Source organism: Dama dama, chromosome 14 (assembly GCF_033118175.1).
Source record: "Dama dama isolate Ldn47 chromosome 14, ASM3311817v1, whole genome shotgun sequence".
Classification (NCBI taxonomy): domain Eukaryota; kingdom Metazoa; phylum Chordata; class Mammalia; order Artiodactyla; family Cervidae; genus Dama; species Dama dama.
In genome coordinates, this window is record NC_083694.1 from 58659159 (window position 1) to 58686121 (window position 26963).

Here is a 26963-nt window from a genome sequence, read left to right on the forward strand (position 1 = left end):
GTGACCACAGCTGGCCCCTCCCCTCGCTGGCGGGTCCTGGGCACCTTGTCACACGACCCTGGAGGCGGGGCTCTGGGGGCGGTGAAGGAGGGAGGCTCTTCTCTCCACTTGCCGCTCAGGATTCAAGGCCGGAGCTGCTTATTCCTTCGCAGGAAAGGCATTCAGGTGTCCTAGGTATGCATTAGTATCTCCTTTGCACAATCCTTTCACCTTTCCTCTACTTTTGATACTTGATTTTGATAACATGTTGATTTAGAAATCCATCTCGTCCTCCACTTACAATAAAGCCTGCTCATATAGATTATCTGACTATATTGCACAACTTTATATAGGTCTTACTATATCTAACAATGCGCTGAAGGCTGTATGTACATTATCTCAGTATTCTTTGCGGGAAGGTATTATTATTACCATTTAGTAGATGAGAAAAGTTCAGAGAAGCATCAAGATTTCCTGCGCTCATACAATCTGGACAGGGCAATCAGAGAATCTGTGCGCTTTCCACCAGACGGGTGTATTTTCTTTTGCTGTGTGCCTTTCTCAAAGTGACCAGTAAGATAATTTTTTCATACAGCATGTGATGCTTCCCAGGAGAAAGAACTTTTGAGGGACAAAGAAGGGGCCAAATATGGCAACTTCTTCTGAGCTAAATGGTTCAAAAGCATGTCCAGAAAGCATTTTGGTCAGAACAGTTATCAACTTCATATGCTAGATATGCTATGGGGTTTGTGAACATTAATTGCTGATTATCTTTGAGCACTTCCTGCATGTCAGGCACTGAGCGAAGTGTTATCTTAGTTGCTCTCAGGAGGTAATTACTGCTGTTATCCCCATTTTACAAATGAGAAATCTGAGACTCTTGCAGGTTAAGTGACTTGCTTAAAGTACCAGTCTTTTTGGAGATGGAAGAGTCCTTTGAACCAGACAAATCCTATTTGAACCTGAGTTCTGTTATCAGTCCCTCATCTGTTAAGTGTGTATAATAATATTTAGCTTGTGGATTGTTGTGAGGGTTAAATAAAAATGCATGGAAACCCCAAGGCCCCAAGGAAGTAAGGCAGTGAAGTCAGGGAAACTAGTCTGGAAGCTGCTGTGTTTGTCCAGCCTGAAGGGCTGAGGACCAGAATAGGACAGCAGCAATCTTAAAATGGAGAGGAATGAGACAATCTGATACATGTTTTCAAGGAAAAACAGAACACCTAGACCTAGACCTGATGAGAGGCTGAATGGGGTTAAGGGGGAGAGAGGTGAAAGTCAGACTCCAGGCTTCTCTGAGACCCTGGAGGAGCAGCTGAGGGAGGTCAGATGTAGGGAAAAAGAAGCTGTTGGAAGAGAACTGTTTTGGTTCTGAACATATTGAGATGGGGAACTGAAAAGAGATCAGTCATTTTTGATTCATTCAACAAACACATGGAAATTGAAGAGAAGATGAGGATAATGATTAAGAGCCATAGTTGCAGCCAGGCTATGCTCAGTCACTCATTCTTGTCTGATACTTTGCAGCCCCATGGACTGTAGTCCACCAGGCTTCTCTGCCCATGGAATTTTCCAGGTAAAATCTGGAGTGGGATGCCGTTTTCTACTCCAGGGGATCTGCCTGACCTAGGGATTGAACCCATGTTTCCTGTGTCTCCTGCACTGGCAGACAGATTCTCTAGCCCTGTTGCCAACTGGGCAGCCGGATTACCCGAGTTCAAAATCCTAATTCTGCTATTTCCTGACTATTGTGTCTTGGGCAAGCTGCTTAGTCTCTCACTGTCCTCAACTAAGAAATGAATACCATAATAGCACCTTGCTCATAGAGTGTCATAAGGATTAAATGAATCAATGTCTGAGAAGTGCTTAGAATAGTACTAGCATGTGTTGTAGTCTTACTATGTGCTAGGCACTGAGGATATAGAAATGAATGGTCTTGGTCCTTGACTTCAAGGAATTCTCAGACTAGTAGGAGAGCAAAGCCAGTTACATAATGAAAGAAAGGCATATGTTGCCAGAGAAACGTGGAGACAAGCCACCAGTCTATTTGTGTGTGGGGGAGGGTGGGGAAGACTTCTAAACAATGGCTAGAGGCAGCCAGGAGACAGCAGGGCAGCCTTTGGAGGAACCGTGGCAGGGGGCATTGCTGGAACAGAAAGAATAGGATTGTGGCAGCAGGAGCTAAGGCTGAAAATGGGCAGGGCCAGTTTCTCGGGGCCCTTGATTGTGATGTTAAGAACTGTGAACACTCAGCTGAGAGCATTGACAGGATAATTCTGGCATTTAACATAGATGCAGCAGTGCCTGAAAGGTCAGCTGGGAAGTCATGGTCCAGAGAAGGGGTGAGGGTGTCCTGAGATAGGCTCACTACAACTAGGATGGAGAGGGGGGATATATTTGAGAAATACTTTAGAGGCAACATCCGGGGGCTTGGTGAGTGAATGGTTCAGCGTTTAGTGTTTTTGCAGTTGGAAGTGGGTTGTTGTTAGTTCCAATCACTGAGAAAAAGAACATAGGAGGTCTAGATTTAAGGTGGAAATAAATTAACTGCTAGCGGGTTGATTTTCCAGGGCTTCCTGGGTGGTACACTGGTAAAGAATCCACCTGCCAATGCAGGAGACACAAGAGACATGGGTTTGATCCCTGGATCGGGAAGACCCCCTGGAGTAAGAAATGGCAACCCACTCCAGTATTGTTGCCTGGAAAATTCCATGGACAGAGGAACCTGATGGGCTACAGTCCATGGGGCAGCAAAGACTCAGACACAACTGCGGGATAGAGCACGTATGTCAGTTTTCCCCACTAAACTGTAAACTCGTGGAGGCAGGGAGACTTCTAATGTTACTACCACCTCAATGCCTGGCATAGCCTCTTATTATCTATTCCATGAAAGGGGTGTCTCTTTCTTTAATATGTCACCCTCTCTCAAACCAACCCAGACCTTGGCCTCTGCTGCCCCAGGGAAAGGGAAGTATAGCTAAAATGGAAGGAAAAGTAAAGGAAGCTCTTTCTTTTCCCTCTTCTCTTCTTTTTCTCTTGTTTTCTTTTTCTCTTCTATTCTTTTAACAGGGCTCAGGTCCTGGCATAAATAAAAACATAATAACTCAGGAAGAATACTCAGCAAAAAGTCATCTCCTCTATCCACTCCCCCCACTACCTCCCGAAAAAGAAGAGTTAAAAATTCTCATAGAGCAAAAAAATCAAAACAGTAATTGCCTTTGGGTGGGGAGTATGATTAGGAAAGAAAACTTTCTGGGGGCTAGTGATTTTCTGTATTTTGACAGGACTGTAGGTTACACAGGTATGTGAATTTGTCGGGACTTGTCAAGCTGTAGTACTTAGACTCTGTTCGTTTTGCAGGAAAAGGCTGATATTCCAACTCTGAGATTTTGAGTGGTCAGCCGTGAAAACCTTGGGTCTCTCAGCAAGTCTCCAAAGTTAGGAGAGTGAGTGGTGGAGGATACTACTGGGATCCTGAAAGGAATCTTGTGCTGAAATAAGAAATGCCAATGCAGAAAGAGGGCACAGGCCACCAGGTCACAAGCTCATGAGGATGAGCATCAGAAAGGATCAAATCACACCCTGTTGCTAAGAATGCTGGGATAAATCCAGGCCACTTCCAACCCCTTAAAAGCTATGAGAGTCCCATATCATTCCTACAAGGGGATCTCTTCCATTCTCAGCTGGGAATGGTATCTAAACTACTACCTCACTAGGTCATTTGAAGGATCAATTGGGATGTTAAATGTGACTACATTTTGCAAAGTGTTTAAAATACTCTATGTCCCCCTGGGTCCTTTTAAAAATTAGTTTTGAAAATTTTAATTGTGGTAAAATACACATAACAAAATTTTCCATCTTAACCATTTTTAAGTCCACTGTTCAGTAGTGTTTACAGTCACATTTTCAACCAACCTCCAGAACATTTATTTGCAAAACTGAAACTCTGTACCCGTTAAACATGTCCTTAGTCTCTCCTCCCCCATGCCTGACAACCACCATTCTACTTCCTACCTCTATGAATTTAACTTCTCTAAATACCTCATATAAGTGTTTGTCATGCACTCAAACAATATTTGTAATACGTGTATCTCATACAGTATTTGTCTCTTCATGATTGACTGTTTTCACTCAGCATAAGGTATTCGAGGTTCATTCATGTTGCAGCATGTGCAGAATTTCCTTCCTTTTTGAGGCAGACATTCCATTGTATGTATACATCACTTTTTTTTATTCATTCATGTATTGATGGACACTTGGGTTGCTTCCACCTTTTGACAATTGTGAATAATGCTGCTATGAACGTGGATGTACCAGTATGTAGTTGAGATTCTGTTTTAAATTGTTTTGAGTGTATACCCAGAATTGGAATTGCTGGATCACAATCTTTTGAAGAACTTCCAGACTGTTTCCCATAGTGGCTGCACCATTTTACATTCCCACTAAGAGTGCACAAGAGTTTCAATTTATTCACATCCTTGCCACACTTGTTATTTTGTTTATGTGTGATTTTGTTTCTATAGTAGCCATCTTAATGGATTTGAAGTATATCTCATTGTGGTTTTGATTTGCATTTCCCTAATAATTAGTGCTATTGAACATCATTTCATGTAAACATTTCGTTGTATAAAATTCCCAAACTTGATTTTTATTTTTAAAAATTTTCTAAAATTTTATTTTATATTGGAGTAGAGTTGATTTACAATGCTGTGTTAGTTTCAGGTGTACAGCCAGGTCTTGCCTAGAAAATTCCATGGACAGAGCATCCTGGAGGGCTACAGTCTTTGGGGTCCTAAACAGTTGGATTCGAGAAAGAAATGGCAACCCACTCCACTATTCTTGCCTGGAGAATCCCACGGACAGAGGAGCCTGGCAGGCTACAGTCTGTGGGGTCGCAAGAGTCAGACATGGCTGAGCGACTAGGCACAGCACATATCTTCTTTAGAGACGTGTCTATTCAAGTCCTTTGCTCATTTAAAAATTGTGTTTGTCTTTTTCTTGTTGCATTCATCTTTTGGAAACAAGATTGAGTACGGGGAAAAAGTGCTATGTAGACGTTAGGTATTATATTCTTCATCTTTATCCCAATCTTTTAAAAGCCCTGAGATGCATGTGCTTGTTCTGGAGCACTCCAGAAGACACTGGCTCTTGGTGGCATCCATTGACCTGGCTATGTCTACATTTCCCAGCACCAACCATAGGGAGTTTCCACATGCAAGCTGTGTTTTCTTTCCTTATATATCTAACACAAGAAAGTGATTAACGACTTAGGAAACATCCATTTGGTGGTCACCAAAAATGTTTAAAATTGTGTAATGACATATATTGAAAACAGCAAGACAATATTATATTTATAATATGATTTCAATTCTGCTCATTTTTATATAAAGAAACACTTTTACACATAGAAAAAAGAAAATGTACTTAAAGTTTGACCATTTTCTACAATGGAGTATATACTTGGATAATCAGAAATATAAAAAGTAAAAAATAGAAACAAAAACTGAAGAAAGAAAAGTGAGAAAGTCAAGAGACCCCATATGCAAAAGTATAACAAAGGTTAGCACTTAGGATAAAATGACTTAAAAATGAAAGGCACGGTCACCACACTTACTTTCTAATGTAAATGCTGCAGACTGCAGTACAGTATGTAGTTTTGTAACAAGATACGAACAGAAATTCAAAGGAAGAAATAAATTCACTGCTGTGGGACATCAGTGCTAGTGAGAGATCCCTGGGACTGTTGGGGGCTCTGAGAGTGAGTGGCACAGGGGTGCCCTACATTTGTTAAGTGAAAAATTAAGGGAAGGTAAAGAAGGGAAGGAGGAAGGAAAGGAAGAAACACAAAGGTCCGAGAAGAGAAGGTGCTAGGAGATGCTGAGAGTTGTTAAAGATCATCATCATTTCATTATTTGGCTTCTTTTTTTCTTTTGGGAGATGGAGGACATGTAGTTTTCTATTGCTCCTAGAACAAATTACTACAAACTAAGTGCCCTAAAACAACACAGATTTATTCTCTTACAGTTCTGGAGGTCGAGTGTCCAAAAGTGGCTCTCAGGGGCTAAAATGAAAGTGATTTTGTTCCTTTTGTAGGCTCTAGGAGAGAATCTCTTCTTTCTCTTTCCAGTTCTAGAGACCGTCTCAATTTTATAAAACCCTTGAGATTGGACCCACCAGATAATCCTGGATAATCTCCCCATCTCAAGATTTTAAAGTTAATCTTATCTGCTAAGTCCCTTTTGCCATGCTAGGTAATATATTCACAGATTCTAGAAATTAGAATATGGGTATCTTTGGGGTGAGGAAGGGGGTGTTATTCTGCCTACTGCAGAAGGAAACTGGTATGTTCTACTATCTACCTTGTACGCTGTAAACATAACCTCATCTAAATCTTCAACAAGTCTTGTGAAATATATGCCAGGATTTGCTCTTAAAGTTGAGGAGACTGATGCTGATAGGGAAGGATGGGGGGAAGGGATAGTTAGGAAGTTTGGGATGGACATGTATACACTGCTATATTTAAAATGGATGACCAACAAGGATGTACTGTATAGCACAGGGCACACTGCTAAATGTTATGTGGCAGTCTGGGGTGGGAGGGGAGTTTGGGGGAGAATGGATACATGAATACGCATGGCTGAATCCCTTCATTGTTTACCTGAAACTATCACAACATAGCTTGTTAATCAACTATACCCCAATACAAAAGAAAAAGTTTTAAAAGCAAAATAGATAAATTGAGGAAACTGAGCCTCAACACAATTTGGGATTCTGCCCAAGGTCAAGTAGCTAGGATGCAAACATCCCAGGTCCCTGAGCAGGAGCCCAAGCCAGCCTGCCTGGTGGCCTTGCTTCCACTCATCTCTCCTGCTCATCTCTGCAGCCTCTCTCCTGTCTGGGCCTGTCCTCCAGCTCCCTGAACACGCTTATGCCTCTGTTTCCTGCATCATTGTGCTCTCCTGATGACCATGTAGCTGTGGCTTTGTGCTGAGGTTTGCTAATTGAGGAATCCAAGCCGGCTGCTCCTCAGAATCTTAAGGCCCAGGTCTCCTTTATTCAGTGAGCATTTTTGAGCTCTTGGGCTGGGGGTGCTAGAGCAGCATGGAAGATAGATGTAAGCTAAAAATGACAGGATAGTCTAGGGGATACATATTATATCAGACATGTGGACTGCAGCATTATAGGAAGCCACAGCAAGTCCTGGGAACTTTGTGTGACTCTTTCTCATGGACCTTGCTTGAAATCTAAGCTCCAGGAAATAAACAAAGGCTTCTTTTTCTTTTGAGCTCCCTGGGGGACCAGAACTGACTCATCTTTGTGCTCCCTGTGTCTTTCTTATAGCTGTGCTCCATAAATATTTAGAAGTTGGTAACAGGACCAAGATAGGAACAGCAGAAGGAGCAATCAGGGTCTCAGACCAACAAAGGGTTAAAGGTCACTGGGGAAGGCGGTGCTTTAGGGCTTTCATGCTCTCTATTCTACCTAGCAACTGATGACACCAACATTTCCACTGTTTTGACTGGGAGAGAGCCCTTGAATGTCTCAGTTGCTGAATCACCAAAAACTGAGAGAGCCGACACAGTACAGGTTCTTGAAAGATCAACAGGGACCTATCAGTGTTTTAGTTAAAAGAATCAGAAGAGAAGGATTTTAGAGGGGCTGATGATGCTCCTATTGCCTCTCATCATTGTATTAATGGTGAAGCTCAGCGATGCTCGTGAGTACCCCAAGTTCTCTTTGCTTCAAACTCCCCAGCTGAGGGAGCCTCTGGGAAACAGCTTGTCTTCCTAAAACTCCTGGTGAAATGAAGAAACCAGGGGCAGAAAAGTGTGTTTATTCAACCCAGGACTTGTCGGAGCGATGAACTGGAAAGCTGTACAGTTTTCCAGTTCGTGTGTGTAGGATCTTGATGTTACCCACCTTCTCTGAGGGCTTGGAAGCCATTCTGGAAAGACCCTCTGGGTAACTTCCTCACTTCCTACTTCCCTTCTGAATGTTGTTCCCTTTCTTTTCTGCTCCTGTCTTTTCTTTTACTTTTGTTTTTCCTCCCTACTAGCTTGGTGAGTCTTATGAGGGCGTGGTCAGGGTTTCGGGGCCACTGAATAGTAGAGCAGATCACATTTATTTGTTTATCCTCCTCACCACAACCCCTACCTATAATATAAGATCCCAGAAAGATAAAACCATGGTTCTGAACTCTTGTACTGAGTGTAAGAGTTATGAACTTAGTAGAAAAAGTTTTTCACTTTATGGGGAAGCTGTGTTACTAGGGAAGCAGTTGCTATCGGTTGCCCCAAATACACAAGAAGACCGGTGAGCTGGAAGCAACAGGCTTCTCTGCTCTAAGCAACTGCTTTCTCAGCTAGAGTCCAGCATTGCCAGGGGGTTGCCTGACAATGTCTGGGCTACCACCATAGGCAACGATGCGTGAGCATGATGGGAAGGAGCTCTTTCAAAACATCTGTGTGTTTTTTGACGACCTACTATGTGCTGGCACTTTTGGGGACATGATCATGGACAGGATAGGCATAGGTCCTAATTCCTTAGAAACTTAATCCAGAAAAGTCCTACCATTCAAGTCAGAAATGGGAAAGATTGAGGGTGAAGGTAAGAGACAGAGGATAAAAAGAGGGCAGGAGTGATATTTCTAGAAGGTAAAAGGCCTGTATATTACCTGTATTTGATTCTCAAGGAACTCACCAATAATATGGCCACAATATCCCCTAAATATAATCTGTCATGTGTTGGTCTAACTAACCCTTGTGGCTCAGACGATATCCACATTTCCAGATGAGGAGATCCAGGCCTAGAGAGGTGGACTCAGCTCACATAATGAACAGAGTCTGAAGTACCAGCAGGTCTTCCCAGCCACAGTCCCGGGGTTTCCCACAAAATCATAGCGTCTCTGGATGTGGATGCTCGGCGCTTTGATAACTGGCGGGATGAGAAATAGAACCAGTCATCTCTGAAGGGCAGGGAAGGTCACCTAGTGCTGGCTCTCCTTCTCTTGGCTCCTTCCGCTGCATCCTTCTCTGCCCTGTGTGTGTCCTGGAAGGTTGACTGCTACAGACAACGTCACCCGGGCTCTCTCGCAGGCTGATTTCTGTTTGGGTTCGCCCAATAGGAGACGCCGGGGGAGAGCAATCAGAGAGCAAAGCAAGGTTGAGGTATTACCTTCTTTTCCCTCTTTCTCTAGTGCCTCTGGTAGTATAATAGCTGTGTTCCTCTGCAATATAATTTTCCATGAATGGCCCCTTCTTCATGGTTCTAGCTACCATTGGGGTTCAGGAACACTGTTTGCTCCTCTCATCGCTACAACCCTATGGCTGGTAACAGCTTCCTATAACTGCTAGCTTCTGGGTTCCCTAACATGCCTCATTTGTTCCTGTAACCTTGCTCTCAGCTCTGTGTAGAGTCCCTCCACTGAAGTTTCTTCATGTGACTCATCTAGAGTGAAGGCCTGCCAGGACCCTGACTGAGCATGCTGAGCATTGAGGAGTGCTAACAGGGAAGGGAGATGGGGTTATGAAAAAGGACTTGGTCTACTTGATATTTGGACCTAATGCTGGCCCTGAGTGGGAGCTTCTAGAGATGGAAATGCAGGGAGGAGATACCAGAGTGTTTGAGATCACAGAGCAATGTTAAGATCACTCCAGCATCACTTCCAGGTTGTTGTTCTCATTGACCCCATAGCCTTCAGTAAACTGCTCTTGCATTTGTACTCCCATAGCTCTTGCTCCCAGTTTTATAATTTTCTATCTACCAAAATCTTTCAGTCAAGGCTGTCCTTAAAGCAGGGAGAGAGATCTCATTTTTCTCGTTTCCCTCGTACGTTCTAGTGACCAATAGGCACTTAATAAATATCTCCTGGAATTTATGTTCCAAGGTGATGTTTCTAACAAATTGAAGTGATCTGACCATATACCATAGAGCAGGGGTCCCCAACCCCTGGGGCCATGGACCAGTACTGGTCTGTGGCCTGTTAGGAAATGGGCCACAAAGGAGGAGGTAAGCGGCAGGCAGGTGAGCAAGCAAGCAAAGCTTCATCCATATTTATAGCTGCTCCCCATAGCTCGAATTACCACCTGAGCTCACCTCCTGTCAGATCAGTGGCAGCATTAGATTCTCATAGGAATGCTCAAGAACCTGCCACAAACTATGCATGGAAGGGATCTAGGTTGCACGCTTTTTATGAGAATCATCCCGAAACCGTCCCCCACCCCTCGTCATTACCCAGTCTGTGGAAAAGTCGTCTTCCAGGAAACCAATCTGTGGTGTTAAAAAGGTTGGGGACTGCTGCCATAGAGAACTTGGGCACCAATAATGACTAAATTCATGACTGTGGTTTTTTCTGGTTGCAGAATATTTATGAAAAAGAAAGAGGTTTCATGCTTTACAACTCCTCCTGTTCCAGCCTGTGGGAAACTGTGAGCTGGTGACATGGTGGGTGTAATCAGGTGGGGGCAGGCATGGGATCTCTCTTGCAGAGCCATATGTGGTTTGTATGGTTGATCCTGAAAAACACCAAGGTCAGTCTCTTGATATTATTCATAACTCTATGGATATTTCAATATTCTATATCAATCTGCTTCATGAAGTCCTTCACAGACAAGGACTGATGATAGATAAGTCCCCTGAATTGTCAACTGGGCTAGTGTTAAGAGACAGGCTTGCAAATTATCTGCTAAGAAATGACCTTGAGTTCCAAGAGTTAACATGAGAAAATATGGGCACTTGCTATAGACCTTATTAGACTTCAGTCTGTTTCCATGGAGCTGTTGCCAAGGTACATGCATTAGAAATTTCTCCAAGATACTGTTTTACTCCCCTAAGGCTGTCTTCTTCTTAGTTGACATTGAATCTATCTAAATCCGAGAAATTCAACTAATTTGTAGATTTTCTTCTGACTAGTGGGAATATTTGTCTATTCTTACTAAAACCCATTGACCTCGGTCATCCTCTCACCCTAGAGGATTGCCAAGGTCTCAAAGGAAGGGGCCTAGGTTAAAGATAAAACACATGACTTTTTAAATACTTGCTTTATGAAACCCAAGTTGAGACAGATGATAAAGGACATTCTTTCTGACAGCCAAGTTTATATTCATTATGGAAAACCTTTCAAGAATCTGAGTACCAAATCACATTTTGTTACCACTTCAGTGAATCATTTTATAAGAATAGAATTCATAAAATTGTAATTCTTCTGGGAAATAGGAGACCTGTGGTCATCATTGTATATAGAGTACTGGGGGAAAAAATCATCAAGGCTCGATCATTCATTCATTCTCTGAAGCTCTACATGGCCCACAGTGGTCTCCTTGCTATTCTTCAAACACATGGAATGGGCAACGTTCTGGAGGACTTGGGCTTGTTGTTCTGTCTGGAAGGTTCTCCTATGGCTGACTTCCTTTCTCCATTCACATCTCTGCTGAAGTGCCACCTGCTGAGATGGCCTTTCCTGGTCCCTCTACCTATAAATCATCCCTCTTCACATTCTATTTTCCTTGTTTTCTTCTTTTTTAAAATTAGTTTTTCTCTTTTTAAATTTTCTTTTCTCCTTCTCTTTCTCTCCATTTAAAAAATTTTGTTTACTTTTATATATATTTCCTTTCCCTGCTTTATTTCTCTTCAAAACCCTTATCAGCAGCTGATCTTGTGTTATATACTTACCTACTGCCAGTCTTCCTTCTAGAAAGGAATTCAGATAGCTGGGACATTGATGTGTTCATTGCCATATTCCTAGCAGTTAGGACTGTGCCTACTGGAAGTTCAGAAATTTAAAAGGGACATTGGTAATTTCCAAAGGGTAGCTTCAAAAGAGTAGCTAAAAAGTCAAACTGTCACATTCAACACTTCCTGGCCCTCGACAAGTTTCTGTAGTGAGAGGAGTTGTTAGGAGAGACTGGCAGTTCTTGAAGTGTATAGAGCCACCCACATCACTGCATAGTTGGACAAGTGTCCAAAGGCCCTCTTAACTAAAAATATCACCCTCCACTTCTCCCTCTCATTCCCACGATGCCTGAAATTCCAGAGAGTAGTTCCCAGGAATCATAATCATTTTGACTGTGTTAAGGCATAGGGCCACTTGGGAGGCCCAGCAAATAATTGGGGCTTTGTTGAACTGGTCATCAAATCAGGACCCACGGCCAGTTGTAGGAAGGTCTGGAGTCTGGTTCCCCTGGGACAGGAAAATCTGGGATTAGTGAGTCATCCTTGACACAAGGGGGCAGGAGAGAGCACTGGTGATCCTGGCGAGGAGCCTGAAACAGAGCCTGGGATGGGGAAGTGACTCTGCTTCTGAACAGCTGGGCAGTCTAAGGCAGAGAGGCTTCCTGCTTGAGAGGTCAGAGGGAAATTCTTGGGCCCTCTACTTTGGATTCTAAGGATGATCTTGGACAATTTTCATCATCTCTCTGAACCTGTTTCCTATCTGTGAAATGGGAATTTTAAGAAAGTGAAAAGTGTTAGTCAGTCAGTTGTGTCCAACCCCATGGACTGTAGCCCGCCAGGCTCCTCTGTCCGTGGGATTCTCCAGGCAAGAATACTGGAGTGGGTAGCCATTCCCTTCTCCAGGGGATCTTCCAACCCAGGGATCAAACCCAGGTCTCCCACGTTGCAGGCAGATGCCTTACCCTCTGAGCCACCAGGGAAGCCCTGGGAATTTTAAGATCTACCTCAAAAGGCTGCAGGACGTCTCAGGTGGCTCAGAGGGTAAAGAATCCGCCTGCAATGCAGGAGACCTGTTTCGATCCATGGGTTGAGAAGATCCCCTGGAGAATGGACTGGCTACCCACTCCAGTATTCTTGCCTGGAGAATTCCATGGACAGAGGAGCCTGGTGGGCTTCAGTCCATGGGGTCACAAAGAGTTGGGCACGACTGAGTGAGCACGCACACACACACAACAGGTTGCACTGAGAAGTAAATATAATTCATGTTTATCAAAGCCTTAGCATGGTAGCTATTACATGGTTTGTGCTCAAGAAATAAGTGTGGTTCTGAGGGTTATGCTTCAGATTTCGCTGTGCTCCATGGCTCATGGAAAGCCTACCTTCCTAGCAGGTTTTCCACCTCCTCCTTATGGCATTTCTGGATCCCTTCATGGGAGAGCAGGATGTCTCTCCTGGCTGCTGGAACATTCCATTGGTGCTTCTTTTGTGGCTCTTACTGCTTGCTGTCATATGTCCCTGTGTTATATTTATTTTTGTACTGTTCTTTGGCTCTCCAATGGGCTTCCCTGGTGGCTGAGCTGGTAAAGGATCCACCTGCAATGCGGGAGACCTGGGTTCAATCCCTGGGTTGGGAAGATCCCCTGGAGAAGGGAAGGGCTACCCACTCCAGTATTCTGGCCTTGAGAATTCCATGGACTGTATAATCCGTGGGGTTGCAAAGAGTTGGACACGACTGAGAGACTTTCACTTTTGTTTTCACTTTGGCTCTCCAATAATACTGTAAATTCTGGGAGGAAAAGAACTGGTGTCTGATCTGTCTTTCCCTTCCTGACATTGCCTCATAATTCCTCTTACATGGTAGAAACTCAGATATCAATTGCCCTCATGGATGACTATCTGAAAATACTTTAGCAGTTATTGTCACTTCCACAGCCTTTTGTCAAAATGGTCCAGCTAGTTCATCTATATGCTAAAAGGAACATAATTTAGGATGTAAAGTCACCACTGTATTTGGTCTGATTGCTGTTCAGTTGTGTTGTTTAGGCTTTTCAGCAATGTCTATAAGAGGCTGTTGGGACAGAGCAGCCTCTTTGAGAAGCAGCTTGACTGGCCTAGACAGAAGACCAAATTCAAAATTGTAGATTTCAGTCCACTAAGTGGATTGATGCCGATAATCTGTTCATGGAAAGGGAGAGAAAAACCCAATTTTGTAATTATTGCAAGAAGAAAGGATCAGAAGGTCAGAATGAATCATATGAAATTGCCATTTTGGTAGATCAAAACTAGTCCAATAGAGGTTTTTTCAAATGATTCAACCTTCATAGTTATATGTGAATCTAATCATCCAGGCAGCAAATATATGGGAATATAACTTATCACAAGGTCTAACGTATCATGAGAGAAAGGGTACCGTGAATTTTCTCCTGTTTTTTCTGTTCTGAGTTACTGACTTAACATCTGTCAAGTTACTGACTTAACTTCCCGTCACAGCTGAGGTAACATTTTGGAAGCCCAAGTAAGGAGCAAGCGTGGCTCATACCTATGGATACACCAGATGGGTAATTGAGTGCATGGCAGAGGAAGGGGACAGGGCTGTGATGTCCTGGAGCAGAGCCACACCTTGGCTGCACGAGACTGGATGGGCAGGCAACTGGCAGATGGAGGCCAGCCTTTAGGGGCAGAGCAATCTTTGAAGTCAGGGCTGGCTAGTGGAGAAAAACTGCTCTGAAAACAGGAACAAGACTCAGATGGGGGTTGGAGAAAAGGACATTCCACCGTCCTTGGACAGCTGGCAACAGACCATGTGTCTCTCTATTGACCTCTTCTAAACTCTGGATTATGCAAATCTTTATGAAGTTACGTTTTTGTAAGAAAGTGAAATTACATGGATTGTAGATATTATGTATGGAGATGATGTCAGTGATACTCATTTAGAATAAATAACCCCATTGAGCAGTAATACCCCAAGTTGGTAATACTATTTTTTTTTGTTTGTTGACGTCTACCAGGCATGCAGACCCCAGATGTCATAGAAGTAAACCCAGTTTCCGAGGGAAGATCTATATGTCAATGACATAGTCTCTTTTTAAATTCCTTCTTCCTCCCTCTCTCTCATTCTTTGTCTGGGATTTGATTTCTATGAGGCTTTTTGCTATCAGAAGTGTGGAAGCAATTCCTACCTATTTCTTTTCCCTTTATTCACTCAGCTCCAGCCCGAGGCCTCACTGCTTTTCCCGGAATGTGCCAGGGTTGACCTTTCCTTGGGGCCTTTGTACAAAATCCCCCTGCCTGGACCGCAGTCCCTAGACATCTGCCTGGCTCCCTTGTTCCCTGCAGGCACTTATTCAAAGTCTTCTCAGAGCAGCTTTCCCTAACTTCCGCTGTTTAGAATTACATTGCTTAGTCCTCTTTGCACCTTTATTTTTATTCATTGCACTTTTTAAATGACCAGTTATATGTATTTATTTTATATTGTCTGCCTTCCTTGTGTCCTCCCATTAGGATGTAGGCTCCAGAAGGGCAGTCGTTTTTTATCTGTTTTGTCTGTGATGTGTTCAAAGTCCAGAACAGTGCCTGGCACAGAGAAGGTACTCACATGTTTGTTGAGTTCTCAGATGGAGACTAAGAAAGTGTGAGAAAATGTTCATGACTTGCTCTTCCTTTTGCCTCCATCTTTGAGCAGTTGCGTAATCTGTGGAGGAACCACAAAACCTTTCCAGATGTAGAGAAATAGAACCGTTTGCAAAATGGGTTGCAGATTCCACCATATTTCACCTTTTACAGACTCCAGGCTGGATGTAAATTAGATTTCAGCTCTGCTTCCCATTCACCAGCTTGCCCCTTATGAAAAGTATTTCTTACAGTATAAGTTCCTGGGAATTCCCTGGGAATTATAATCTAATTTTATAAAATGAAAATTTAATTTAATTTTATTAAAATTTCTATTTTAAAGTTTAAGTCCAGTAGTTAGGACTTGGAGCTCTCACTCCTGGGATCCTGGGTTGGATCCCTGGTCAGGGAACTAAGATACCTGTGTGGTGAGGCCAAAAATGTTTTTTAAATAAAGCATAAGATCGAAGTTAAATTGATTCACATTCATTCCAGCATAATTAATTTTTTCAAAGCAGAAAAATAGTGTTTTACAAACAATTTACAAATATCTACAAATATTTAAGTTCTGACTTTGGGCTAGGCTCCCTGTGCTAGGCCTTGTAGGAAATACAGAGGGAAGAAGCTAAATCCCAGTTCTTAAGCATCTTAGGACTGAGAAATGGGTAGAAGGTGAACAAAGATAAGAGAATAGAAGGCAGAATATGGAATTATTGCTTTGGGGATAGAATTTGTGCCTCTGTTTTACCCTCAGTCTTGTTTTCATAAGAACCACACTTTTATGATGGTCTTATGTCCAGTCTCAGAGGTTTTCACTGGGTTGCCTCCCCATTCCAGCCCCCACTGCCACAGGAAGGGAAAGGGGTGGGGAATAAAAGGTCAAAGCAGTTCAGAGGGACCATGGGGCCTTTATGCTCTGCCCAGGCCTGGGGGAGACCAGGCTCCATCTTGCTCAGCACCACAGCTGACATGCAGGATACGACCTCCAGGGAGGGGGCCCATGGGACAGTGGGTGCTGCCAAAAACTGCCCGCACCCCAGCTGGAGGAGCAGTTTTCTTTCTGAAAACTGAGAAAGAAAGAAAATTGGAGGCGCCTGCAGGTTACAGAACTGGTGCAGTCAGTTGGAAGGGGCCAGAGCTGGGTAGGCCTGGTTTGGCCTCAGGGAATCCTATTCCCTATCATAATTGAGGTGAGGGTTCCCTGGCCTTGGGGAGGCCTGTTTTAAAAGACAGTCTGCACAGTATGGATTCTTTCATAAACAGCTTTAGAAAAAGTTATAGCCAGACGTGCATGCACAAAAATGAACCCAGCTATTTTGTGAACTGTTTTTTTTTTTTTTATTTTTTTTTACTTTTTTCTTAAACATATATTTAAAATGAAGAGGAAGGAGTAAACTTCATTAAGTGGCATTCAACCTGGGGCTCAGCCTGACCCCAGTCTGAGCTTCTCCACAGTGACCAAGGCCGTGCCTGACGATCTGAGCGTTCACAAAGGGCACAACAACGGGATGAGCTACCTGGAAAAAACTGGGGGAAATAGTGTCTAGGACAGCTCTTAGACACATACAAGAGAAGCCGTGGATGTGGCCCCACCTTTTAGAGGTCCCTGCTCCAACAACTGCCTTATCCACATCCTTCCCCACAGAGCAAGGCGTCCATGAGGCCAAGCAGAGGTGCTTGCTCTGGGTCTGCACCCCACCACAGGTATCTGGAACCTGCAGCTCTCTGCCCAGATGACTCAAGGCTGCTTGAATTTACACAGGAAGGACCTAAGGCCTCCTAAGGCCTCTTAGCCTTGGACCAAATGCTAAGTCCAAGAGGTGGCAAAGAGGCAGTGTTTATAGATGGAGTCTGAGAGAACAAGGTGTCTACATGTGGGCACCAGGCCCTAAGCAGGGCTGGGTGGAGTTGGGGTAGGTAGAGAAGGAGGTAGGTCCAGGCTAAGGCCCAGGGGCTGGAAGATAGAAGCTAGCTTTCTCTGCACCGCCACCAAGTCAGATTTTTGAATTTGAACTTGGGCTTTGAGGTCATATGAAGGGATATTTGGCAAGGTAGGGAGGGTAGAACTTACTGAACAGTTCGTTAGCTTGATTTATCCCTGTAAGATATTTGGGCCTCTGGCACATGGGCCTCCTCTGATCACTTGACTCAGCCTTGCAAATGTCAGGGCTGGTCTTGGGGGCTGTCTTTAGAGATACTGACTGGGGAGGATGTTGATGGGTCAGGATGGCAGGAGGTAACAAGATAAAAGGGCTAGAGATGGGCATTTCCAGACAACAGTGAGCAGAGCAGGGGAAGAAAGCCACTGTGCTGCGTGCCTTCTCCCCGCCAGCTCTTTGGCAGGACATGGAGGCCCTTGGTCTCTTCTGCCTCGGCTCTGCTTACGTCTTAGGCATCATTTCTCCTCTCCTCTGTGACGCTTGCTAAGCTCCAGCATCCTAGGCCATTGGTTCCCAGAGTGAGCCCCACTCTCCTAGCCTCTGTCTGTACAAATTGTTTTCTGTTCTGCTCCTACTGTCCTCTCTCCTATGTCCCTGCTCAGCCTCATTGCCTGCTCACCTCCTCCCTGTCCCAGGATCTCCCCTAAGACATATCTTCTCTAGAAAGTCTTCCCTGAGGGCCCACGCCCTGCACTGACCCCATTATGACACCATCCCATTCCTTCCAGACTGCGCTGTCTGTCTCCACCAGATGCAGAGCTTCCTGGTTGACACGAGAGAAGTTCAGTGCAAAAGCAGCAGAGAAAGTCAAGCAGTTTTGCTTCATCTTATCTGGCTTTTGACCATCAGGGACTATGATAATTCTTACAGTGAGGTTTGGCTAGAAGAAAAAAGTAGAGAAATAATAGGAAAATGGTTTTCAGAGTTGGTTTGATATAATAGACAAAGCATTCTGCTTTTTAAAATTTGAAAATTAAATTTTTTAAGGAAAAATTAAAAATTTTCCTTGGAAGGCCTGAGTCTTTATGTGGGTTCTGTGGGTCTGTCAAGCAGACTAACCAACCTGGGGTGTGTGTGTGTGTGTGTGTGTACATGTGCATGCACAGCAGTGAGATAGGGGCCTTCATTTATCACCCTAGAGCCTCTGCTGGTGAAACCTGGGGGTTGGTTATAAGGGTTTTCAAACCCTCAGAATCCCTCAGGGATAGATCTCCCTGGAGGGGCCAGTGAGTGGTCCTGGGCCCCTCCCCAAAAGACCAGAGCACTTTACTTCACCTACAAGTTGAGTTACCTGTAAAAAAGTTCAACCTGAGGTTTCCAACCTGAACAAAACAGGCTCCAAGTCTTGGCTAAAGCTCTGAAGTCCTTTCCAGGTCGAAGTTCCTGGTGTTCTGTGATTCCATAAGAGGAAGTAGCAGCTGCATCCCCGAAAGAATGGGTGCAAGTGAACACGGAGGACTATCATGGGGTTTAGACGGAATCTAGCAGGTTATAGATCTGGATCAGCAGTGACTCTAAATATCTGCCTTCTCTGCCTCTCTTGCAGGGACTCACTCTCTGAGATATTTTCGTCTGGGCGTTTCACAGCCTGGCTATGGGATCCCTGAATTTATTTCAGCTGGGTACGTGGATTCTCATCCCATCACCATGTACAACAGTGTCTCCCAGCTGAAGGAGCCGCGGGCCCCGTGGATGGCGGAGAACCTGGCGCCTGATCACTGGGAGAGGTACACACAGCTGCTGCGGGGCTGGCAGCAGGCGTTCAAGGTGGAGCTGAAGCAGCTGCAGCGTCACTACAATCACTCAGGTGGTGAAGGCAGCAGGGATGAGCACGTTCCTCTCTAGCTTCCAACCCGGTAGAGGCCCCTGGGCGGACAGTGACTGTGAGCTGAGCTGCATTCTTTTGGCAGAGCTCGGGCAATCTTGTTGATGGGGTTCAGTGCCTGCGATCCGTCCTGTGCCTCTTCCACATTGTCTGTTTCTTCCCCAGGACCTCTGTGCCCCCATGTCCTTGTCCCATCCCCATTCAGGCTGCTGACCTGCATCTTCTCCTTCCTCCTAAATCTAGCCATTGCGTGTCTTATTTCCAGGCTTAATGAGGTGCTTGCTTATGGGCAATGACTTACTACATTAACTTTCCCCAGGGATATTTCTGGCTCCTGGATGTCTCTCCCTCCTCCACTGCAGTAAAAAGCTTATCAGTTAGTTGTTCCCAGTATAGGATAACTCCACAAGGCAGGAATTATCAAACTCCTTTGACATGCAGTAGGTACTCTGTAAATACCTGTGTATAGGTGGGCTTATATCACAGGAACTTTCTAGAGACTCAGTGATGCCATGCCAAGCCTGTGCAGTGATGTATTCTGGGGTCGAAGATGCTTCCAGCCATGCCCCCAGTCAGATCACCTGGGTACCCACTTCTACATCCCCATGTCAACCCCTCCCTTCCTGCCATTCATGTATCTTCCAGGGGTTCACACTTACCAGAGAATGATCGGCTGTGAGTTACTGGAGGATGGAAGCACCACGGGATTTCTCCAATATGCATATGATGGACAGGATTTCATTATCTTCAATAAAGATACCCTCTCCTGGATAGCCATGGATAATGTGGGCGACATCATCAGGCGGGCATGGGAGGCCAATCGGCATGAGTTACAATATCAGAAAAATTGGCTAGAAGAAGAATGTATTGCTTGGTTAAAGAGATTCCTAGAGTATGGGAAAGACCCCTTACAAAGGACAGGTAAACAGGAGGGAGAACTCCTTGTCCCCACATCCTCAGAACTAGTGGTTTCATACATAACATTCCTCTAATTTAGCTTTTAGCCATCCTTTTTTGAAATCTGTTTTGTTAGTTGGGTTACAGTGACCTGTAACTCCCCATGAAAACTTTCCCTAATTACCTTTTTATCAGCATTTTAACAACACTCAACAATTCTACTTTGTTTTGAGTGGAGTATGTCCAGGGACACTTCCTTTTGGGGGATTCAGTAAGATAAATCCTCCCATCTCCTGTTAATGATAAGTTGGGTAATATTGGGTTGGCCAAAAAATTCATCTGGGTTTCCCTGAATGAACTTTTTGGCCACCCACCCCCCCACCCCCCATTGCAATACTTAGGGAGGTAATGCAATTCTTCAAGCTATGTAGTAACCAAGAGATCATACAACACCAGGATGAGTGAAAATCTGAAATTAGAAAAAAGACAGAGGGTCTTTGCTTTCCTAAAGAGGTTAGGATAAGATTTCTTTCAGTAAAAAACTCCTCTTATACATCAAAGATATGTTTCAATTGGTCAACTTTTAGTTAACACAGAACTTTTCATGTATGATCTCATTATTCAAAATGAATTACGACTGTATCATGCTGTGGGGAACTCCCAGACACAATGTGCCTTTTCCCACAGGAGTGATGTTTAATGGTGGGGCTTTCCAGAGCTATGGCAGCCCCTTGGGGAGGCACCTGGACTACAGGTATGAATATGGACTCTCTGTTCAGGCACATCAGTTTTGGAGGCAGATGACTGGAGTTTGTTTCAATTCTCCCACTCACTAGCTGAATACTCATTTTCATTTTAATGGTTTCAGGTAATAGAAATCTGCTCAAACTGGCTTTAGATCAAAGAATTTGTTATTGGTGAACCTGGGTTCTGGGTCATTCTTATTTTTAGATGTCTCCTGCAATGAAGAAAATTGGGAAATGCGGTTGCTGTTTTCTGATACTGTGCGTTCAGTACATAAGATACTTCTATTTTAACTTGAACTTCTTTTTTCTAGAGCCCCCAAAAGTCAGAGTCAGTCGCAAAGAAACTTTCCCAGGGATTACAACTCTTTACTGCAGAGCTCATGGCTTTTACCCCCCAGAAATTTCCATGAAATGGATGAAAAATGGGGAAGAAATAATCCAAGACACCGAGCATGGAGGCATTCTTCCCAGTGGGGATGGGACCTATCAGACTTGGGTGTCTGTTGAGCTGGATTCTCAGAACAATGACATTTACTCCTGTCACGTGGAACATGGCGGAGTCCACATGGTTCTTCAGGGTTCCAAGGGTAAGGTTGGGGTTGTGACTGGGGATTGAGACTGAGGAAAGGGGGTGAGCGGGAACCATGGATCACTGCGTACTTAAGAATGGGTCTGTTAAATCAGAGGTTCTCTCAACTTTTTGGTCCCAGGGCTCCTTTATGCTCAAAAAATTCTTGAGGACCCCAAAGAGCTTTTGTTTATGTAAGTTATATCTATTTCTATTTATTGTATTGCAAATTAAATTTTTTTTTAAGAAAAGTAAACACTAGAAAACATAGCATTCTATTTGCTGTCAGAGTGATGATGTCATCTCATATCGTGTGGCCTCTAGAAAATTCCACTGTGCCCATGTGAGAGATGGAGATTAAAAAAAGGGGGGTGGGGAATCATGACTTAGATCTCATTGACTCTGACTGGGTCTTGAGGACACCTCAGGCATTCAGACCATACTTTGGGAACAGCTGTTCCTGTTTCAGATTATTCTCCACAGAGCGGTAAAGTAAGAAGTCACAGTAAGAAAAGTAGAATTGGGCTTCTTGATGATCACAGGAAGAAAGTCCCCCAAAATAACATAGAAGAGCAGGAGGACACGTGGATTTTTTCCTCCCGTATTTGCTTCTTTCAGAATCGGAAACTATGCCTCTGGTGATGAAAGCTGTTGGGTTCATTGTCCTCGCCATTGCCCTGGCTGGAGTTGGCATCCTAGTCTGGCGAAGGAGGCCCCGAGGTAAGAGGCACGTGGAAGGATCCTGGGGATGACAGACTGTCTCTCCACAGCTCCAGAGTTTTATTTTCTGCACCTGCCTCTCCAAGCTCTATTTAGAACTGGGTTTGGCCTCATTTTGTTCCATAGGACCTGAAACACCCCTCTCAGCATATAGGGAACACACACCATGGATGATGCTTGAAAGGAGAGTGGTCTGTTTTCTAAGTGGTGCCTGATGTCTACAAAGTAATACAGTTCCTGTCCAGGTGGACTGTCCTTTTTGCAGTTGGTTCAGAGAAGATATGGTGACATTGATTTGTCTTTTTCCAAATGATCTCATTATTGTTAATTACTACAGACCTTTAAAAAATTAATTTATTTGAATTGGAGGCTAACTACAATATTGTGGTAGTTTTTGCCATACATCAACATGAATCAGCCGTGGGTGCACATGTGTCCCCCCCATCCTGAACCCCACTCCCACCTCCCTCTCCACCCCATCCCTCTGGGTTGTCCCAGAGCACCGGCTTTGAGTGCTCTGCTTCATGCATCTATTTTACATATGATAATATACATGTTTCAATGCTCATCTCTCAAATCATCCCACACGACTCACTTTTGAGAGGATTTTGTCTTTTGTTACAAGACTTCAATAGGTTTTCCCATTTTGACAAACATTCAGTTCAGTTCAGTTCAGTTCAGTCACTCAGTCGTGTCAGACTCTTTGCGACCCCATGAATCGCAGCATGCCAGGCCTCCCTGTCCATCACCAACTCCCAGAGTTTACTCAAACCCATGTCCATCGAGTTGGTGATGCCATCCAACCATCTCATCCTCTGTCATCCCCTTCTCCTCCTGCCCCCAATCCCTCCCAGCATCGGGGTCTTTTCCAATGAGTTAACTCTTCGCATGAGGTGGCCAAAGTACTGGAGTTTCAGCTTCAGCATCAGTCCTTCCAATGAACACCCAGGACTGATCTCCTTTAGGATGGACTGGTTGGATCTCCTTGCAGTCCAAGGGACTCTCAAGAGTCTTCTCCAACACCATAGTTCAAAAGCATCAATTTTTCGGTGCTCAGCTTTCTTTATAGTCCAACTCTCACATCCATACATGACCACTGGAAAAACCATAGCCTTGACCAGATGGACCTTTGTTGGCAAAGTAATGTCTCTGCTTTTTAATATGCTATCTAGGTTGGTCATAACTTTCCTTCCAAGGAGCAAGCGTCTTTTAATTTCATGGCTGCAGTCACCATCTGCAGTGATTTTGGAGCCCCCCAAAATAAAGTCTGACACTGTTTCCACTGTCTCCCCATCTATCTCCCATGAAGTGATGGGACCAGATGTCATGATCTTAGTTTTCTGAATATTAAACTTTAAGCCAACTTTTTCACTCTCCTCTTTCACTTTCATCAAGAGGCTTTTTAGTTCATCTTCACTTTCTGCCATAAGGGTGGTGTCATCTGCACATCTGAGGTTATTGATACTTCTCCCGGCAATCTTGATTCCAGCTTGTGCTTCTTCCAGCCCAGTGTTTCTCATGATGTACTCTGCATATAAGTTAAATAAGCAGGGTGACAATATACAGCCTTGACATACTCCTTTCCCGATTTGGAACCAGTGTGTTGTTCCATGTCCAGTTCTAACTGTTGCTTCTTGATCTGCATACAGATTTCTCTGTATGCAAGACTTGCCTCTCTGGAGGCAAGTCAGGTGGTCTGGTATTCCTATCTCTTTAAGAATTTTCCACAGTTTGTTGTGATCCACGCAGTCAAAGGCTTTGGTGTAGTCAATAAAGCAGAAGTAAATATTTTTCTGGAACTCTCTTGCTTTTTCGATGATCCAGTGGATGTTGGCAATTTGATCTCTGGTTCCTCTGCCTTTTCTAAATCCAGCTTGAACACCTGGAAGTTCACGGTTCACATATTGCTGAAACCTGGCTTGGAGAATTTTTTTTTTTTTGGCTTGGAGAATTTTGAACATCACTTTGCTAGCGTGTGAAATGAGTACAATTGTGCGGTAGTTTAGGCATTCCTTGGCATTGCCTTTCTTTGGGACTGGAATGAAAACTGACCTTTTCCAGTCCTGTGGCCACTGCTGAGTTTCCCAAATTTGCTGGCATATTGAGTGCAGCACTTTCACAGCATCATCTTTTAGGATTTGGAATAGCTCAATTGGAATTCCATCACATCCACTAGCTTTGTTCATAGTGATGCTTCCTAAGGCCCACTTGACTTCACATTCCAGGATGTCTGGCTCTAGGTGAGTGATCACACCATCATGATTATCTGGGTCGTGAAGATCTTTTTTGCATAGTTCTTCTGTGTATTCCTGCCACCTCTTCTTAATATCTTCTGCTTCTGTTAGTTCCATACCATTTCTGTCCTTTCTTGTGCCCACCTTTGCATGAAATGTTCCCTTGGTGTCTCTGGTTTTCTTAAAGAAATCTCTAGTCCTTCCCATTCTGTTGTTTTCCTCTATTTCTTTGCATTGATCACTAAGGAAGGTTTTCTTATCTCTCCTTGCTATTCTTTGGAACTCTGCATTCAAATGGGTATATCTTTCCTTTTCTCCTTGCCTTTTGCTTCTCTTCTTTTCACAGCTATTTATAAGGCCTCCTCAGACAACCATTTTGCCTTTTTGCATTTCTTTTTCTTGGGGATGGTCTTGATCACTGCCTCCTGTACAATGTCACGAAACTCCATCCATAGTTCTTCAGGCACTCTATCAGATCTAATCCTTTGAATCTCAGAGTTTATTGAGCACTGTATAATTTATTCTTGAGCTATAAGGAAAAATGCACACATATCTGACTACAAACTCTTTTTCTTTCAGGGAAAAACAAAGTCATCTACCTTTCTACACCAGATCACTGATGGGAGATGGCTGTTTTCCAACTGTCTCTTCTCTGGGAACCATGGCCTCCTCTGTCCCATATGGACTCAAGTCTACCACTCAAAGCTCTTGACCACAGCCACAGCAGACACAGATGTTACAGGATTACGCGCTTGTAATCTATGTGCATGGCAGAAAAATAGGAGCTACAAAATGTTATTTGTTCTTTGGCTCTAAAAAGACTGTCAGGTATCAGGCTCTTTTGATGGAATCTTTCAGAATGTGCATGCTAAGTTGCTTCAGTCATGTCTGACTCTTTGCCATCCTACGGACTGTAGCCTGCCAGGCTCCTCTCTGCATGGGATTCTCCAGGCAAGAATACTGGAGTGGGTTGCCCTGCCCTCCTCTAGGGGATCTTCCCCACCCAGGGATTGAACCCATCTCTCTTACATCTCCTGCATTGGCAGGTGGGTTCTTTACCACTAGTATCCTTTATCACACTTCCTCTAAATATGGCTGCTCTTCTGACACAACATTTCCTTACATCCCATTTGTCAACAGTGGTTTGCAGGTAGATTAGAGAACCTCAGGGCTGGGAGAAACCTTCAATCCAAGGCCAAAAATGTTTTCTCCAGTGCCTTTGCCTTGAGCATCTAGCCTCCACTTGAATTCCACCAATGATGGGCACCTCACTATATCATAAAAGGCTTTTCTTTTCTTTCAGGAAAATGTTTACTATGCAAAAGCTGTGGGTGCCATGACCGTGACCCTACAGACAGGTGGGATCTTTCCATGAGGGCAGTCAGCGAGTTTCAACAACAGCCTGTGAATGGTGGGATCATTTTACACCTTTCCTGGCCTAAGAGGAAGCAAAAGTGCCCTGTTCTTATGGCAGCTCTGCCTGGTAGCTGGGCATCTTGGAAATATACCTTGTCAGATCTGTCCTTCTGCCTTATATGGGAAAGTAAGAAAATAATAATCAGACATTATCACCATCAGTGGAAATACAAAAATATGAACCCAACTGCCATCTTTTAATGTAAAAATGATAGTATGTCTCAGAAGAGGGTTCAGTTCTAATTTCTACCCTTCCTCTACAGGTTTATTGTAGATGGACTCAACTCACCTTTATATATATGCTTTTTCTCCATACATCTGCTCTGGAAATAAACAGAAGTCCCACTGTGAGAATTAAGATTCCCTTGATCCTCCTTACTCTTTTCGGCCTCTTAAAATCCTCACCATCACTTTCCTCTCATCCTGCACCTGTGTAGCCACTGGTCCTCTGATTGACCGTCAATTCTATATTCACCTGTCCCACTTCACTGACCCTGTCTGACCACACACCTCAGCCCTGATACTTCTGCGGACCCACCTTCGACAGCTGACTTTAAATGTGTATGTCAGACTTGACCTTTGCTCTTTCTTGACCGTGACATTTGCCCTCCGGCTTTAATCATCACAGTCACAGGTATAGACATTCTCAGTGTGCAAGGGCTATTTCTTGCTCTACTGTCCCCACCTCCTTCCATGGATGAAGCTCCCACCCCGCATCTCTTTCCTGGCACCAGCTGAGTTGCATAAGAGTACATTTGTGTTTGTTTATTTTGCTTTTAGGGTTGCTATGGGCGATTTCCATACCATCTTTTAAGCAGTGTTGCACTGTGAAGAGAGCAGCTTTATTTCTAGCATGGTTTCTTCTTACAATTAGAATAGTTAGGGACTTAGTATATTTTTGAATGGACACTTACAGTGATTCAGGTGCTATATCTATATAAATGTCTTGTCTCTCCAACTGCACAGTACTCTCATCAAAGACGTTAATAGTCAAAGCCTTTTTGTGCTGCCAGGGCCTTGCCCTACACTTCACTTGTAATAAAAATGTCTGTATGGATGAAGAGGAGAAGGCAGAGGCAAGGGCAAGGATGTGGTGATGAGACATCCAGTAACGTACTCGCAACATCTGTTTCTCCCTTGGGGATTTTATAACATAAAGAGAGTTATCATATAAATATAATATAAAGGGATGATTTTGTACCTTTGTTTTACAAGTGGCTCAAGATTACATTATTTCTTGATAATTTTGGACTTCTTGCTTCGTTAGCTCGTGTTTGTTGATTACAGATGCTCAGCTATTGGAATCTATGAAATATTTGATAACCTAATTAAACATTAAAAACAACTGTGCTATCACCACAA

The 26963-nt window shown here is 43.8% G+C and overlaps 1 protein-coding gene across 4 annotated transcripts; it reads left to right on the plus strand.

Moving 5' to 3' along the window:
* The first annotated feature begins 65 nt into the window (after positions 1-65).
* Positions 66-26963, plus strand: LOC133069361 (major histocompatibility complex class I-related gene protein). Of its 4 annotated transcripts, XM_061160861.1 has the most exons (8): positions 7522-7693; positions 10338-10419; positions 18742-19002; positions 19666-19941; positions 20975-21250; positions 21850-21951; positions 22078-22196; positions 24765-26963. In XM_061160861.1, the coding sequence occupies exons 3-7, from the start codon at positions 18843-18845 to the stop codon at positions 22164-22166; spliced, it is 903 nt and encodes a 300-aa protein (XP_061016844.1). In that variant the 5' UTR covers positions 7522-7693; positions 10338-10419; positions 18742-18842; the 3' UTR covers positions 22167-22196; positions 24765-26963. The 4 variants fall into 4 exon arrangements, with proteins under 4 accessions (XP_061016845.1, XP_061016844.1, XP_061016842.1 ...); XM_061160862.1 differs by lacking the exons at positions 7522-7693; positions 10338-10419 and adding an exon at positions 66-174; XM_061160859.1 differs by lacking the exon at positions 10338-10419.

Coding starts and splice junctions, on each gene's coding strand:
- LOC133069361 (XM_061160859.1), top strand. CDS start 7,639: ATGATGCTCCTATTGCCTCTCATCATTGTATTAATGGTGAAGCTCAGC. Junction 21,251..21,849: donor GGTTCTTCAGGGTTCCAAGG/GTAAGGTTGGGG, acceptor TGCTTCTTTCAG/AATCGGAAACTATGCCTCTG. Junction 21,952..22,077: donor CTGGCGAAGGAGGCCCCGAG/GTAAGAGGCACG, acceptor TTTGTTCCATAG/GACCTGAAACACCCCTCTCA.